The sequence below is a fragment of the Zingiber officinale genome, chromosome 1A (assembly GCF_018446385.1).
Source record: "Zingiber officinale cultivar Zhangliang chromosome 1A, Zo_v1.1, whole genome shotgun sequence".
Classification (NCBI taxonomy): Eukaryota; Viridiplantae; Streptophyta; class Magnoliopsida; order Zingiberales; family Zingiberaceae; genus Zingiber; species Zingiber officinale.
This window is the reverse complement of record NC_055987.1, coordinates 40144707-40158592: the sequence shown is the minus strand read 5'-3', so window position 1 is coordinate 40158592 and position 13886 is coordinate 40144707. Positions and strand designations below refer to the sequence as shown.

Below are 13886 nucleotides of genomic sequence, written 5' to 3'. Positions count from 1 at the left end.
GAGCAGTGGATACTGTCGGTGCAGCTGAGGTAGGCACCTCTAAGGGAGCCATCGGAGTCTGAAGGCCCGCCGCACTCGCAGTATGCTGAGTCTGTCCCTGACCGACAGGCTCAGCCTCGGTAGGCATCTCTGGTATATCCAGAGATCCTGCAGTCCTCGCACGTGCTCGTCCAGCACCACGTCTCGCAGCAATACGCGTAGATCGCCTCATATCTGTTAAATTATATTACAGATATTACTACCGGTATAAACAATTACCAAAATGACATCATACCTAATTGCTGTCTGGAGATGTTCCGTCGCTGTCCAGCCCCCAAATTGACCTCGGAATTCCGTACGAGAAAAAACAAACACCGGAAATCCATATAAACCCAAAACGGAAGTCCATAACATAATCGAAACGGACAAATCCGTGCAACCGAAAATAACTGCCCACACCAATATGTCTCGCAACTAGGGCTAGTATAAAAAAATATCCAAAATACCAAACGCAGGTATCACACCCTGCTCTGATACCAATGAATTGGTATCAGATAAATCCCGAAAATCCAACACACGGAAATCAAATAAATATCGCCAAACTTTGGCGCGCTAATACCCAATAAACTGATATCAGATTATTCAAAGTATCCATAATACGAAAACAAAGATCGTATAAATCTAGAACACACAGCAAGTATCGTATACCTGCTCTGATACCACTAAATTGTCACGCCCCAGAGGAGTCTCTGTCCGAAGAAATTTCGGCAGCATCTCCCCTGTACGGCGGACAATATGAAACTTTCTACATATCACATATACATCAGCCACAGGCGGCTAGAATGATAACAATAAATAAAAACAAACACCACGCAGTTTATAAAGATATTCAGCCTCTGGCTGTCACAACCACGCAGTTAATAATAGTAATCAATAACAATAGGATTCAGACTCGAAATCCACCCTACTCCACTACACTCGTAAAGCTCAAATCCAACGAACTCACCTCTTCTGCCGTCCAGGCAGGCACGTAGTAAAAATGAAATCCAATATCATATCAAAATCCATCAAAAGGTGTCACTCCATACAATATTCATAGGAAAAATCCAAAGACAATATTAAAACAAAGTCTGATATAGAAAAAGGCCAAAATAAAACAAATAACGAACTAGTAGAGAACTAGCTCTACGTGCATATGGGGGGCCAACGACTGGAACTGCTCCGGACAGCCTCAACCTGAAAATATCAACAATGGAGGCGGGGTGAGTCCAACACTCAGCAGGTACAACTGATATGCATAATAAAACAAATAACAGACAACACTAATCATGCGTACAGTCTCCTGAATACGAGAAGGAATAAATGCAACTGAAACGAAATCAGGAGATAACTGTACTAACCGGAATCAAGGTACAAAGATAACAGGTCGTCAGACCGAAGAAAATCATAATCCTGTATGCATGTCAATCAAATGCATCCATATAAATGCAGCATATAAGTGCAACAATCACAAACAATAAAATGCAATAAATGCATATGGTGACCGTGCACTCGGACATCACTGCTCCTGACAGTGATTGAGTGGACGGATACTCCTGTCCTCTGGCCCCAAATCATAAATGGGGAGCTCAATGCTCTCATCTCCCGACACAATGACGGGAGGATATCTCTGCCGGCTACCATGCCTGAGCTGACCAACGGAGCCAAACAGAGTCCACCGCCTGCCACTACACTGCTACACTAAATGCCAACGGAGCCAAACAGAGTAACCTACTGCCGGCTACCACGCCGAGTCCTCGACCAACGGAGCTAAACAAAGAACCGCACACCTGCCCGATATACCACTAATCCATGGGTGGTGGTGGTGTGTGCAGTATGTAACTGGCGATGGGCTCAACCATAGTGGAGCCGACAATCGCCAAAGCATGCAATCATGATGCATGACACTAAAAACATGGCATAGTCCATATAACTAGATACAAGTGTGTACCACTGGAAGAAGTATCAAATAGAAGGTACACCAATCAAATAGGGTATCAAATAAACCCTAGATCCAGAACATATCATAGCATGTGGTTGGTTCACTACCTAAAGCATATGTGATCAGGTAGATATCATGCAGTGCAGCATAAATAAACAAACAAACATGTAACTAATCATGTAGCGACCAACCGAAACAAACAGATAACACAATTATTGTTATATGTTAAACATATTATCATGCATATCAAAAGACATAAGTCAAAGTACCCGCCTCCAATAATAGAAAGGTCCAATCCGACTCCGAGATAATCGTCTCGTGTCAAAATCCTGTAATACCAACAGAGATTTATTCATTTAACTAAAATTCCAGTGAATTTCTAAATAGAATCCTTAAAACTATCTAGGGCAAAACCCTAAATCATAAATCAACATACCTAATTCAACATATAAACTTAACTCACATCTACCATCATAATAGTCCAACCAACACAGAATCTACTACAAGAATCTGTTATCCTACACCTTACCTAGATTCCCAGCAGAAATGTTGTTGCCGAAGAAAAGTAGCCGTTGTTAGAAAACTGCCGGACCCAAAACAAACCACAGAACAGCACCTTGCTGGAATTCTTCCCACGGAACAGATCAATATGGTATCAAGCAACAATATCCTTGATCAGAACAAGAACAAATATCGAGCCATGGGAATCATAGATCTAAACACCAACCTAATTAACAACCTAACCTTACCTTAATCGATTTGTCTCCGAGAAAAATGAGGCAAGGCCGGCTGAAAAAAAAATCAAACCGAGGGCACGGGACTGGTGAGGAAGATCTCTGTGATCGCCGGCTGCTCAAGCACGAAACAAGGCAGTGGCCAGCAGTGGCGTCGGAGCCGGCTAGGGCACTCGCGATGGCAGTGATGATGTCGACTAGGCAAAGAAACTTGATCGGCTGCCGGTGCTCGGAAGAAGAGAAAGGCCGGCGCTAGGGCAGAGCTCCTGGAGTATCAGCGGTCGGCTGTGCTCGGATGTCACCGAAGAGATGGGTGTCGCGGCTGAGCACAGAAGAAGAGGTCGGAAATCGGCTGGCTTCGTGCGGAAAGAAAACTCGGCCGGCGGCGGATCTAGGGCACAGTCGCGACGGGGAGAGAAGAAGAGGGAACCGCCGAGTGGCCGGCGGTTAGGGCAAGCAGTCGAGCACGAGGAAAAGGCGTCGGCGCGAGGAGAAAGGGTGCGCTGCTCGGGTACGCGAGTGAGAAAAGAAACGGCGAGGAAATAAAGAAAAAGAAAAATAAAAAAGAAAAGGAAAAGAAAATAAATCTTTTCCTCATTAAAACAGGGTAACCTAAACAGGCCTTTCCCGGACCCTGTTTTTGTCCCCGTTAACTTGTCCATACGAGCTCCGAAAAAATTCCGAAAAATTTCTAAAAATTCCGGAAAATTCCCTTATCATTTTCGGTATTTTACAGGAGGTCCTTTTAGCGTGCTTTGTCCTCACTCGCACACACCCTGGAAAACTTCCCAAGAGGTCATTCATCCTCAGATTTCTCCAAGCCAAACACGCTTAACCTTGGAGTTCTTAAGTTTGGACTTCCGAAAAAGAAGGTACACCTTGGTGATATGGATAGTACCATCTAACTTTTTAAGTCATGCTTAACCAGAATCTCTGAACTGGGGTATTACAGTAATCAAAGGATGTTGGGCTTCTGGGCTGGTCGCTAGGTGTACGTTTTCCGATTTATCCTGGTGGGCGGTGGAAAATTTTCATAGGATCGAACCAATCAACCCAGAGATAATCAATGAAACTAGTTGGTATAATCATATTCTATAGTGACAACCCTTTATTTTATATGGAATAGACGAGACACACATTTTACACCCGATATATATATCGGCGGCGGCGGTGGCGGTGGTCACGGTGATTATATTTTACATTATTGGAAACGAGATTGGAAGCTCAAACCATCAACAAAAAAACAAAGGAAAAACAAACCAGATTGGAAGTCAACCCATCAACGGAAAACGGCTTCAGGAACAAAGGGCGATGCTTCAGATGGAGATGCTATTGGGCACGCCCATTCTGGTGACCCCCGGATCGGAGAACGGCTTCAGTAACTGGTACGGCACGATTCCGGCTCCGCACCGGTTCATCAGACTGGGGTCGGTGTTCCTCACGTCGATGATCCCTTCAATCTCCCTCAGTTGGCCGTTGAAGCGCTTGAAGGCCGCATACACCACCGAGTTCTTCATCCACGCAGCCTCTGCATCCTTTCCCAAGTACTCCTCGTCCGACGAGTGTGCCGACAGCACGTCCAGGATCACCATCACCTGCGTCGCTTGAAGCTTCGACGAGAAGCTCCGCAGCAAAGCCGCCTCCGATTTTGCCCGGAACGTCGCCAGGTCGTCCTCTTTGGCGTCCTCCACCAGCATGTTGGCGCGCGTGTTGGAGGGGCGGTTGAGGAAGTACCCGCCGAAATGGTACTGGCCGAAGTTGACGGCGGCGTGATGACTGGAGGCCACCCAAATGATGGTGGTCAGGATACGGACGAGATCCGCCAGCATGTTCAACGTCGGCCACCACAGCTCGTGTTGCTTATCGGTGTGGCCCTTGGTGCGCACCTCTGTCCACCACGATTGGAGCTCGGAGTCCGCGGCGACATCTGCCGGCAAGGGGTAGTAGTGGCCAACATAATCGACCACCCACTGCTCGATGGCGGACCAGATCAGGAGGTCGTCTTGGGCGTAGGGGTAGTCATCGATGGTGAGCCAAAGGTCGTGCTCTGCCGCTGGAACTTCCACCGCCATCCCCCTGTGGTATCCAAATCTCATACTTCTATATCACAATGACCTAAAAAGTGAAATTTTGAGGAAAATGCTGCTCATATCTCCTCTGGGTCATCCTGGAATTTGAACCTTTGACCTCCACATAAGCGGGACTTTTGACCGCCACGTAGACGGACTTTTGATTATTACGTAGGTTTAACTTCTGACCGTCACGTGAGATTGACTTCTGATCGCCACGCAGGCTTGACTTCTGACCACCCTGAGGGATTGATTTTTGATCACATCCGATGTCCGATCCCACAGATCATGCACCGTATCAGAGGACTTAGGTGATATGAACTTAGGAAGGATACTTGGTTCTTTAGTATTTTATTTGTTTCCGATGAACCTCACCTACGAAGGATCTCACAGCTGAATCGTTACCTCAGTTAGTTTTAGGTTTTTGGTTGATAGCGTATTTTACTTAGTCTGTACAAGTCTTATTCGACTAATTAACTGTTTATTTCTTATATAGTTATTATTCACAATTAAGTTAATCAGAAAATGACCTAGGAAGATTTATAAGATTGAGACAGACAAACGAAGCAGAGCTGCTATGACGTAAGAAAAGTTTTTAAACTATCATGTTATTCAAACAAAACCACTAAGAGCATTACAGAAAGGAATATAATAACAAACTTGCAAGAAGGAAATTACAGGAAGGAAATTACAAAGAAAACAGACATACATTATTGGAAACGAGATTCTACGTTATACACTTATTCGCACATACTAGCTCACACTTCTTATCTTCTTCTTGCTTATATATTTATGGAAAGATTTGGCGGCGGCGGCGGCGGCGGCGGCGGCGGCGGAGAACAAAGGGCGATTCTTCAAATGGAGATGCTATTGGGCACGCCCATTCCGGTCACCCCCGGCTCGGAGAACGGCCTCAGGAGCTGGTACGGCACGATTCCGGCGCCGCACCGGTTCTTCAGAGTGGGGTCGGCGTTTCTCCCTTCGATGATCGCCTCGATCTCCCTCAGCCGGCAGTTGAAGCGCTCGAAGGCCGCGTACACCACCGGGTTCTTCCTCCACGCAGCCTCCGCATCCTTTCCCAAGTACTCCTCGTCCGGCGAGTGATCCGACAGCACGTCCAGGGTCGCCATCACCTTCGTCGCTTGGATCACCGACGGGAAGCACCGCAACAGAGCCGCCTCCGGTTTCTTCTGGAACGCCGCCAGGTCGTCCTCCTTGGCGTCCTCCACCGGCATTTTTGCTCGCGCGATGGAGGGGCGGTTGGGGAAGTACCCGGCAAAAGGGTACTGCCCGAAGTTGACGGCAGCGTGATGGCCGGAGGCCACCCAGATGATGGTGGTGAGGATACGGACGAGGTCCGCCTGCGTGTTCAGAGACGGCCACCATGGCTCGTGCTGCTTATCGGCATGGCCCTTGGTGCGAACCTCCGTCCACCATGATTGGAGCTCTGAGTCCGCGGCGACATCGGCCGGCGAGGGGTAGTAGTGGCCAACATAATCGGCCACCCACTGCTCGATGGCGGACCAGATCAGGAGGCCGTCCTGGGCATAGGGGTAGTCGTCGATGGTGAGCCGGAGGCCGTGCTCTGCCTCTGGATCTTCCACCGCCATCCCCCTGTGGAATCAAAATCTCATCTTCTAATCACAATGACCTAAAAAGTGAAATTTTGGAGGAAAATTTGAAATTCGAACCTTCGGATGAGGTCGGCGGGCAAAGCCTCCATGTCGAAGCGCCACAGCTTGTCGTAGGCGGCGGAGGAAAGCTCCATGGAGTATTTCCCCAGCGAGAAGGTCTGCTCGATAATGCCGTTGGCGTTGATGAGGGTCTCTCGGGCGAAGGCGTTGATTTCCATGGTGTAGCGGAAGTAGGGGTGCATCAGGCGGTAGATCGGATGCATCTGGCTCAGCTGCCGGTTGGTGGCGATGACGTACGGCTCCACGCAGCAGTGAGTCCGAAGCCTTGCGCAAAGATAAGAACTTTAGAATCTCAAACCGTAAATTTCGCCGGAATATGAAAGCAGTACCAGTGGGAGACGAGCTGGTGGTAGCCGGAGTCGTGGACCGCGACGTGCGCCTTGGCGAGACGCCAGAGCCAGGCGCCGGTGGCGTCCCAGCAGGGAGTGAACACTTGCCGCCACTGCGGCTGCTTCGGCGAAGCGGGCCGCGTGAGCTCGATGGCGATCGGCAGCAGGGTGCTCTCCGGCGAGAGGAAGAACAGCGTCCGGGAGGCGTAGAGCGTCGAGTCCTCCAGCTCTCGGACCTTGTGTACGAACGGAAGCAGCAGATCATGGTAGTCCAAAATGAAGAGCTTCTTCTGCTCCAACGCCTGCATGATCGATCAAACAAAAAATAAGATGAAAAAACAGATTAAATTTTGATGATTTCGAACTAATCAACGGGAGAAAACGAGAAGAGTGATTGCGATTGACCTCATCGACGGTCATGACTCCTTTAATTTCTCTCTCAATGAGCTCCGCCGTGATCAGCGACTCCGGCGAACCGTAAATGCTTGGATCGAGCTTGCTTACCAATGGAAATTCCTGTAAAAAGTTCCATTTTATGTCTTTTTGGCATTATTAAAAGGTAAATAAATCTGAATCGATATAAATGGAATTAATTACTGCGACTAGTTGAATGCTGAGAGGATTGAAGCCGGCCAAAGTCTGCCGGGAAAATTCTTCGTCTTTAAGCCAGGAAAACTTATCTCCTGTTAAATAATCAGAGTAAATAAGTAGATATTAAAAGAATATATATATATATATATATATATATATATATATATATATATAGAAATCAATATGAATAATCTTACTGTCGATCATTTCAGGTTGTTCGAACCGGAGCACATTCTTCGCGCTGGCGGTGGTCGCCTTCACGAGTCGGGGAACAATGGTGCGGAAGGTGTGCGTTGTATCTTGGAGCGGCAGCGGCAAGCCCTGGTTGAAGAGCTCGTCGATGGCGGTGAAGGAAGGGAAGCCCATCTGCGAGTCCACCAGCGCCGTCTCCACCGACGGCAGTAGGTTGTGTACCACCGACCCCAACGTCTCCTGCTTCACCTTCGAGAAGCCCTCGTCCCTCGGCACGTACACGGTCGCGCTCCTCTGCTCCGATTTACGATCTGAAACGACGACCAAATCTTCTTCAGTGGACCATCAAGAGCAAGTGATAGATGTAAAGCGAGAGTGGGAAATATTCGATGAAATGCCTGAGCGAGTTGGTGGCCGGCCTGTGCGGCACCGGCGCGGGTAGGGGAACTCGTCGGAGCCACCTAGGACGGGCCGAGCCAGCCCGGGGTCGCTGTCTGGGTTTCCCAGGTCATTGTAGACGTCGTAGTCGTAGATCCTCTCGAACTTCTTCCGCTCGCCAGTGCCGGGGCCACGCATAATATGCAGCTCATGCTGCCGCAGGCCCACCAGCCCCGCCGGCGTTTTCGACGGAAGGTAAGACTGGTAACCACAAAATCACTCAATTAATCAACAAAAATCATCAGAAGAAAAACCATTCTTTTCTTGATTAATCTTCTTGTTTACCTTGTTGCTGGAGAAGAAGACTCTGACGGACGTGGAGTGCAACCACGACTTGCAATCAAACAGAAGAGGAAGGGAATTATCGCCGTCGATCGTGAGAACGATGTCATTGAGAAACAGCTCGGTGTCGAGCTCATTCCGGACGACGACCGCTCCGATCTCTCCAAAATTTACCGGAACGCTAAAACTTACTTCGTATGTGATGCTACCGATCACGTTCTTAGGGTAGCATAACGCAGCCTCCGTCTTCTTCCACCATCCTCTTTCTGTTAATTATAGCCAAACATCATCAATAACCGTCGCACATGTGACCAAAGACAGATTCAAGCTTAAATCATCACACCGCGCCCCGAGGGGACATTAATAATATCGCACATGATCATTAGTGTCGTTACCCCTTGCCTTTGCCCATTCATGTTGACATAGTTACTAACTGTATGAGTGGTTGTTGTCATATGTCTTAAAGTTAATTCTTTAATGGGTACAAAATATCTTAATTAGGTATCTGATTTTTTCTATTTAAAGGGCTATGTGCTAGGGTAAAAATATCTTATGTGATTTATTGACATGTATTTATCCAGAGAGTCGGCAATGTTAGACCGGCTGGGATGAGTATTATCACCTTTTACTCCAATTAGTGTCGTTGCCCCTAACCTCTATCATACAATGAGCCAATGCGTTAATTCTCAATGGGTGCAAAATCTCCCATTGGATGCCTAACTTTACCTATACAAAGGATTGTTAGGCCAAAAATATCTCTCATGATTTACCTATCTGTATGTAATCGGGGTCGACGCTATTGCGCCTCCTCAGTGAACGTTATCATATTTTGCTCCAATTAATACCAAATTAAAGACCTTGTATTTTGCCACCATTCATATAATCTGGGGATGCGTTGTGAGGGATGTTTGGGGTGATCTTAATTACCTTTGCTACAATTAGGCGGAGATCAATTCCTAATAAGCACATGCCCTCGGGAAAAAAAACTCTTACCTGAGGACTGTTAGTGGAGCTTGGGTGAGCATAATCAATTTTTGTTATAATTAATGTCAAATTAATGTCTCCATGGGTTGTCTAATTGATTTGAGAGTGATAGATTTACTATAAGGGAACATAGATCAATTCTCGGTGGGCATATATTATCACAAAAAAAATTCTTTTCATCACTTAATTATTTGGCAATTAATCCGTAATTTATTTTCTTTTGTACGTATAATCTAAGAAGGGATTGTGAAACCCTTAAGTGGAAAAAAGGCGAAATCGCTCGCCCCCAGCACCTCCGCTGTACCTGACCTTAGGCCATCACGAGGGAGGTAATTAAATCACGGCAGCTGAGCGAGCAAGTGGTGGTGAGGTGAGGTACACAGGGTTCAGGGATTTACGCCCCGACAGTCCTGCGGTTTGATTTCGCGACCTCATGTGGTAAGCATGCCACCATTTACTAATTTAGATAACCCGTGGGGTCAACTGTGAAACCTTTAATTGTGATAGAAAGATGAATACGTTCGCCCGCAGTGCCCCGAACTATGAAACCTTTAAGGGCATATATGAGATGGTGAGTGGATGATTATTTACCGCTAGTCTTGAGGTTGAATTTGGGAAGTAGCTGACGGGCGATAATCCTTACATCCCATTAATGCCCCGGATAGGTAAGACGCCCAATTGTCTCTCCGACAGAACTCCCGTCCGATTCTTATATAGGGCAAAATTACGCTCGCAGTCTTCGAAAACTTAAATAAAATAGACTGCTGGATGAAGATTCATTGTGTTTTCATGTTTACCCAGTAGTCAGAAGAAGGCCGTTCACCTCAGAATTAATCGAATTAAAAGGTATCCGTTCAAAAAAATTAATGCCAAATTAAAGGATCGTTGAGTGAATCACGTACGGTCAAGGTCATCGCTGAGGAGAATGAGCTGCAGAGCCGGCCGATACAAAGACTCCCCCGACTGCGTAGTCTCCATTGGCTCAAACACTCCTCCTATCGTCAGCAGGCCGGTGACCCGTGTCGACTCGATCACGATGGTTGGTTGCTCCAACAACGAGGACACGGCGCGGCGCACCTTGTTGTTATTGTCTCTGTTATTCTGGCGGCGCTGGCGCCGCCATTGCCGTTGTTGGCTGAAGGGTACGACGCTGGAGGCTCCAGCGCCGGGGAGGGAGGGGTGGAGAGGGAAGAAGAGGAGGTACGGTGGAAGAACTGCATGCTTCAACATCGTTGGATCAGTCAAGCGTAGATGATCGATGATGAAGACTAAGTGTGGATTGTTACGATGAGAGTCAGGACGTTTATATAGACTTATTAGACCTCGCGAAATTATTTATTTTCTATTTTTTTATTAAATGCACAATGTACAATTTTTTTACATTCTTCAAAAAGAATTAAAAAAAATATTGCATTATCACTGTAATCCTACCTGAAAACGGAGATAATGATAAATTAGGAATATGATTGAAAAGTTGATAAAGCGAAAACTTCACACAAGTTTGCAATGCAAAGTCGTTAGTGCTGGACCGAGATGAGATTCTCGGCGATGACCCTCCAACTTTCAAGTCAATTTCCGATGAGTAGAAAAATAGAGAATTGTAGCAAGAGCGTGTAAAAAACGAAGTTGCACATACTTCTGCCTGTCGATGGAAATCCTCTTTTGTAGTGTTACTGTAGTGCTCGTGCACACATCTCAAAACATAGACATGTTTTCCTAGGTGTTTTAAGAAAAGACAAGTCACAGAGTATCCCTAACACCATTTCTTAAGTAGCCATGTAACTCTCTGATGTGACAGCCTGGAAGTTTCTAATGTACGATTTATCTGATGGGCATGCTCTACTATCAACAATACAAACTTCCAAAAGGATATGATGAGGCAGTTAGTAGGTACACATGCAGTCAAACGACCACTGCTTGGCCGGGTAATCCCCGTCTGGACGTAATGCACAGAACCATTATCCTGCTTTCCGTTCGACTATACTGTTGTCTAAGGGTTATCCTTTATCCAATCGGACATGTCTCCTGCTCGGGAGTAGCAATCCGGAGGAGTTGCTGCTTGGCTATCTACCTTAGTCACAGACTTTCCTGGAGTAGCTGTTCGGGCCCAACTGGGGGTTGATCGGATGGTTACGCTCAACCAGATAGATAATGACGTCGCTTGGCTTAATTGATTTGTTTCATGGGCTAGGACCTTTGATTATTCTGACTTTGATCTCTACATCTATTGTTTTTTTTTATTTTGACTCACTGATGGAGTCCCTCTTCATCATCGTATCACAGTGAAAGTCAGAGATGAAATATGATTTATTTAAAATTATTGAAAAAGGTAATTATTATTTTTAATTAATTAGTGTTTTATAATTTATGGGTTTTAATAAAAAATAGTTTGTTTAAATACAATTTTTTTTATATTCTTAAAAAAAACAAAAAACAAAATATATTAAATTATCAGTGAAAATAAAAGAATTATGATAGATTAAAAAGGTAAAATTTATTTTAAAGTTGTTGAAAAAGGTAATTAATTTTTCTAATTAATTATAATTTATAATTTATGAGTTTTAATAAAATAATAGTCCGATACATAAACTTTCATAGATTTTAAAAAAAAATTATGTTCGATATATTGTAGGTTCAATTATATTACATCTATTTTATACTGTCTTATTCAATATTATAAAATATTATTTTCAATCATAAAGTACATCAACTTCCTCTCCAGTTTATGAGTTTCAATATTTGAATATAAAATCTAAATACAACTGACATGTCTCAAAGCAAAGAGGATGGTGTGCTAGTGAAATCTGTTGTTAACTGTGAATAGGCTTTAAACTGGAGAAGAGATGATAATCAGTACACTTTCTTATGAATATTATTGAAAGAGTAAAGGGAAATATTAGAATGAGAATTGTGAAGGGATCTCTAATTAGAATAGTAGTTAAGCGAAAAAATTGAAGAAAATAAACAGTATAAACAGTAGAATAGTAATATTGACGCATGTGTGGATGTGTAACCTTGTGTAAAGTATCAAAATGAGCGTACTTGACTAATGGAGAGAACTCTTTTTTATATCACCTCTCATAATCTCCGTAATAATGAGACGACAGAGAAGGTTTGATGTTAGAATATGTCGGGTAATAGAGGTTGCATAGCGGCCCTCCTCTATGCAGAGGAAAGTTCCATTACACGCATATGTCAGAATAGAGGAACATTTTCTAGTGAATAGCTATTATTCTCTAATAGATTTATTGTGATTCCCTGACAATATTATCTCCTAAGAGATCCGACTGGCTCTATGGTCGCGTGGAATATGCTAGGAACCTTGTTTGTAAGAAATATTGAAAAGTAGGGAGTTGAGTCTCATAGATCTGACCGCTTCTTGGCCGGACGACTATATGCAGGGAGTTGTAGGCTAGGAGCTACATCTAGGAGAAGTATGTTAGTTAGAGCCCTAGAGTCAATCATATGATGATTGTTGTATGCACTCATTGTATCATATTCCTATGTATATAAAGGCATTTCTTTATGGTTATTATACTTACTTATATTGGTACCAAATAACTAAGTATAATAGCGTCCTTGAGAAGAAGGATCTTATCTATATAAATCAATTGGTTGAATCGATAGTGAGATGATATAGAGAACACTACTCTTAATCATTCCTAGTCAAGTATTAACATTCAGGGATAATGTTAATGCGATGAGATTAGCATGTAGGTCAACTCGATGACTTGATCTCACAAGTCATGGATATAGAGATATCAAGTTGACACATGAGTATGCATTGGAGAATGTATTCTGAATGACCCGTCATGAGAAAGTATCATGAATCGTTATATGAGTGTCATATACCTTCTCATGTGGCTATTAGTATGACTATTAGTCCTTGGACCTGAAGTCACCATGGTTCCCTACATAAGGAGTTGCATACTTTGGCTTCGTCAAACGTCACCCGTAACTGGGTGGACCATAAAGGTGATTACTAGACATGTAACAAATTATGTGGAGGGATGTGAGTGATGTAGATGAGATCTATCCCTCCTATATGACGGGAGTGACATCATTATTCTTGATAGAGTGAGACCACTAAGTGCATGGTCATGCCCAAATGAGTCAATATGAGATATTGAGCTCATTTGATTAGAGTGAGTCTACTTGGAGTTCAAGATTTAGATTGATTAGAGGATGACACGGTCTATGCCTCACATTGATCAATCTAAATGTCAAGGATAGAAGGACATTGTCACATATTGTGAGAGTCACAATTAGTAGTCACAAAGGTGATGTTGGATCTCAACATTCTTGTAACTTGGGCAGTAATGATGTGTTGCTAGATACCGCTTATTACTTATGTTTCTAAATGAGTTTAGGGGCATTGCCAACGTTACAAGAACCTATAAGGTCACACACAAAGGGCAATTAGATGGAGATTAGGTTCATTTGATGAACCAAGAGGATTAAGTTCATGTGATGAACCAAGTTGGATTAAGAGTAATCTAAATTAAACTAATTGAGTTAGACTCAATTTGATTCATGTGTTAAATGAGTCTAATTTAGACTTGGACTCATTGAGTCAATTTAATTCAATGAATAGAGATTCATTAAATCAAATT

General features: G+C 44.3%; 2 protein-coding genes across 3 annotated transcripts; both read right to left on the bottom strand.

Moving 5' to 3' along the window:
* Window positions 1–4010: 4010 nt before the first annotated feature.
* On the bottom strand, window positions 4011–4790 carry LOC121997638 (lipoxygenase 2.3, chloroplastic-like). The gene has a single exon (XM_042552158.1). It carries the CDS (start codon window positions 4788–4790, stop codon window positions 4011–4013), a length of 780 nt encoding a protein of 259 aa, XP_042408092.1.
* A 612-nt stretch (window positions 4791–5402) lies between these two features.
* LOC122023548 (linoleate 13S-lipoxygenase 2-1, chloroplastic-like) lies at window positions 5403–10534 on the bottom strand. 2 transcript variants are annotated; one of them, XM_042581700.1, is made up of 9 exons: window positions 10176–10534; window positions 8293–8555; window positions 7968–8208; window positions 7575–7880; window positions 7384–7469; window positions 7192–7302; window positions 6787–7088; window positions 6455–6721; window positions 5403–6377 (listed from the first exon to the last, which is right to left on the bottom strand). In XM_042581700.1, the coding sequence occupies exons 1-9, from the start codon at window positions 10501–10503 to the stop codon at window positions 5618–5620; spliced, it is 2664 nt and encodes an 887-aa protein (XP_042437634.1). In that variant the 5' UTR covers window positions 10504–10534; the 3' UTR covers window positions 5403–5617. The 2 variants fall into 2 exon arrangements, with proteins under 2 accessions (XP_042437634.1, XP_042437642.1); XM_042581708.1 differs by having other exon boundaries at window positions 7387–7469.
* Between the last annotated feature and the right edge of the window lie 3352 nt (window positions 10535–13886).

What these genes read in the sequence shown, in the direction of transcription:
- LOC121997638 (XM_042552158.1), bottom strand. Translation starts at nt 4,790, where the DNA reads ATGAGATTTGGATACCACAGGGGGATGGCGGTGGAAGTTCCAGCGGCA.
- LOC122023548 (XM_042581700.1), bottom strand. Translation starts at nt 10,503, where the DNA reads ATGTTGAAGCATGCAGTTCTTCCACCGTACCTCCTCTTCTTCCCTCTC. An exon ending in GAGTCATGACCGTCGATGAG is followed by an intron (nt 7,089 to 7,191) that starts GTCAATCGCAAT and finishes TCGATCATGCAG; the next exon opens with GCGTTGGAGCAGAAGAAGCT. An exon ending in CCCGCCGACCTCATCCGAAG is followed by an intron (nt 6,378 to 6,454) that starts GTTCGAATTTCA and finishes TTGATTCCACAG; the next exon opens with GGGGATGGCGGTGGAAGATC.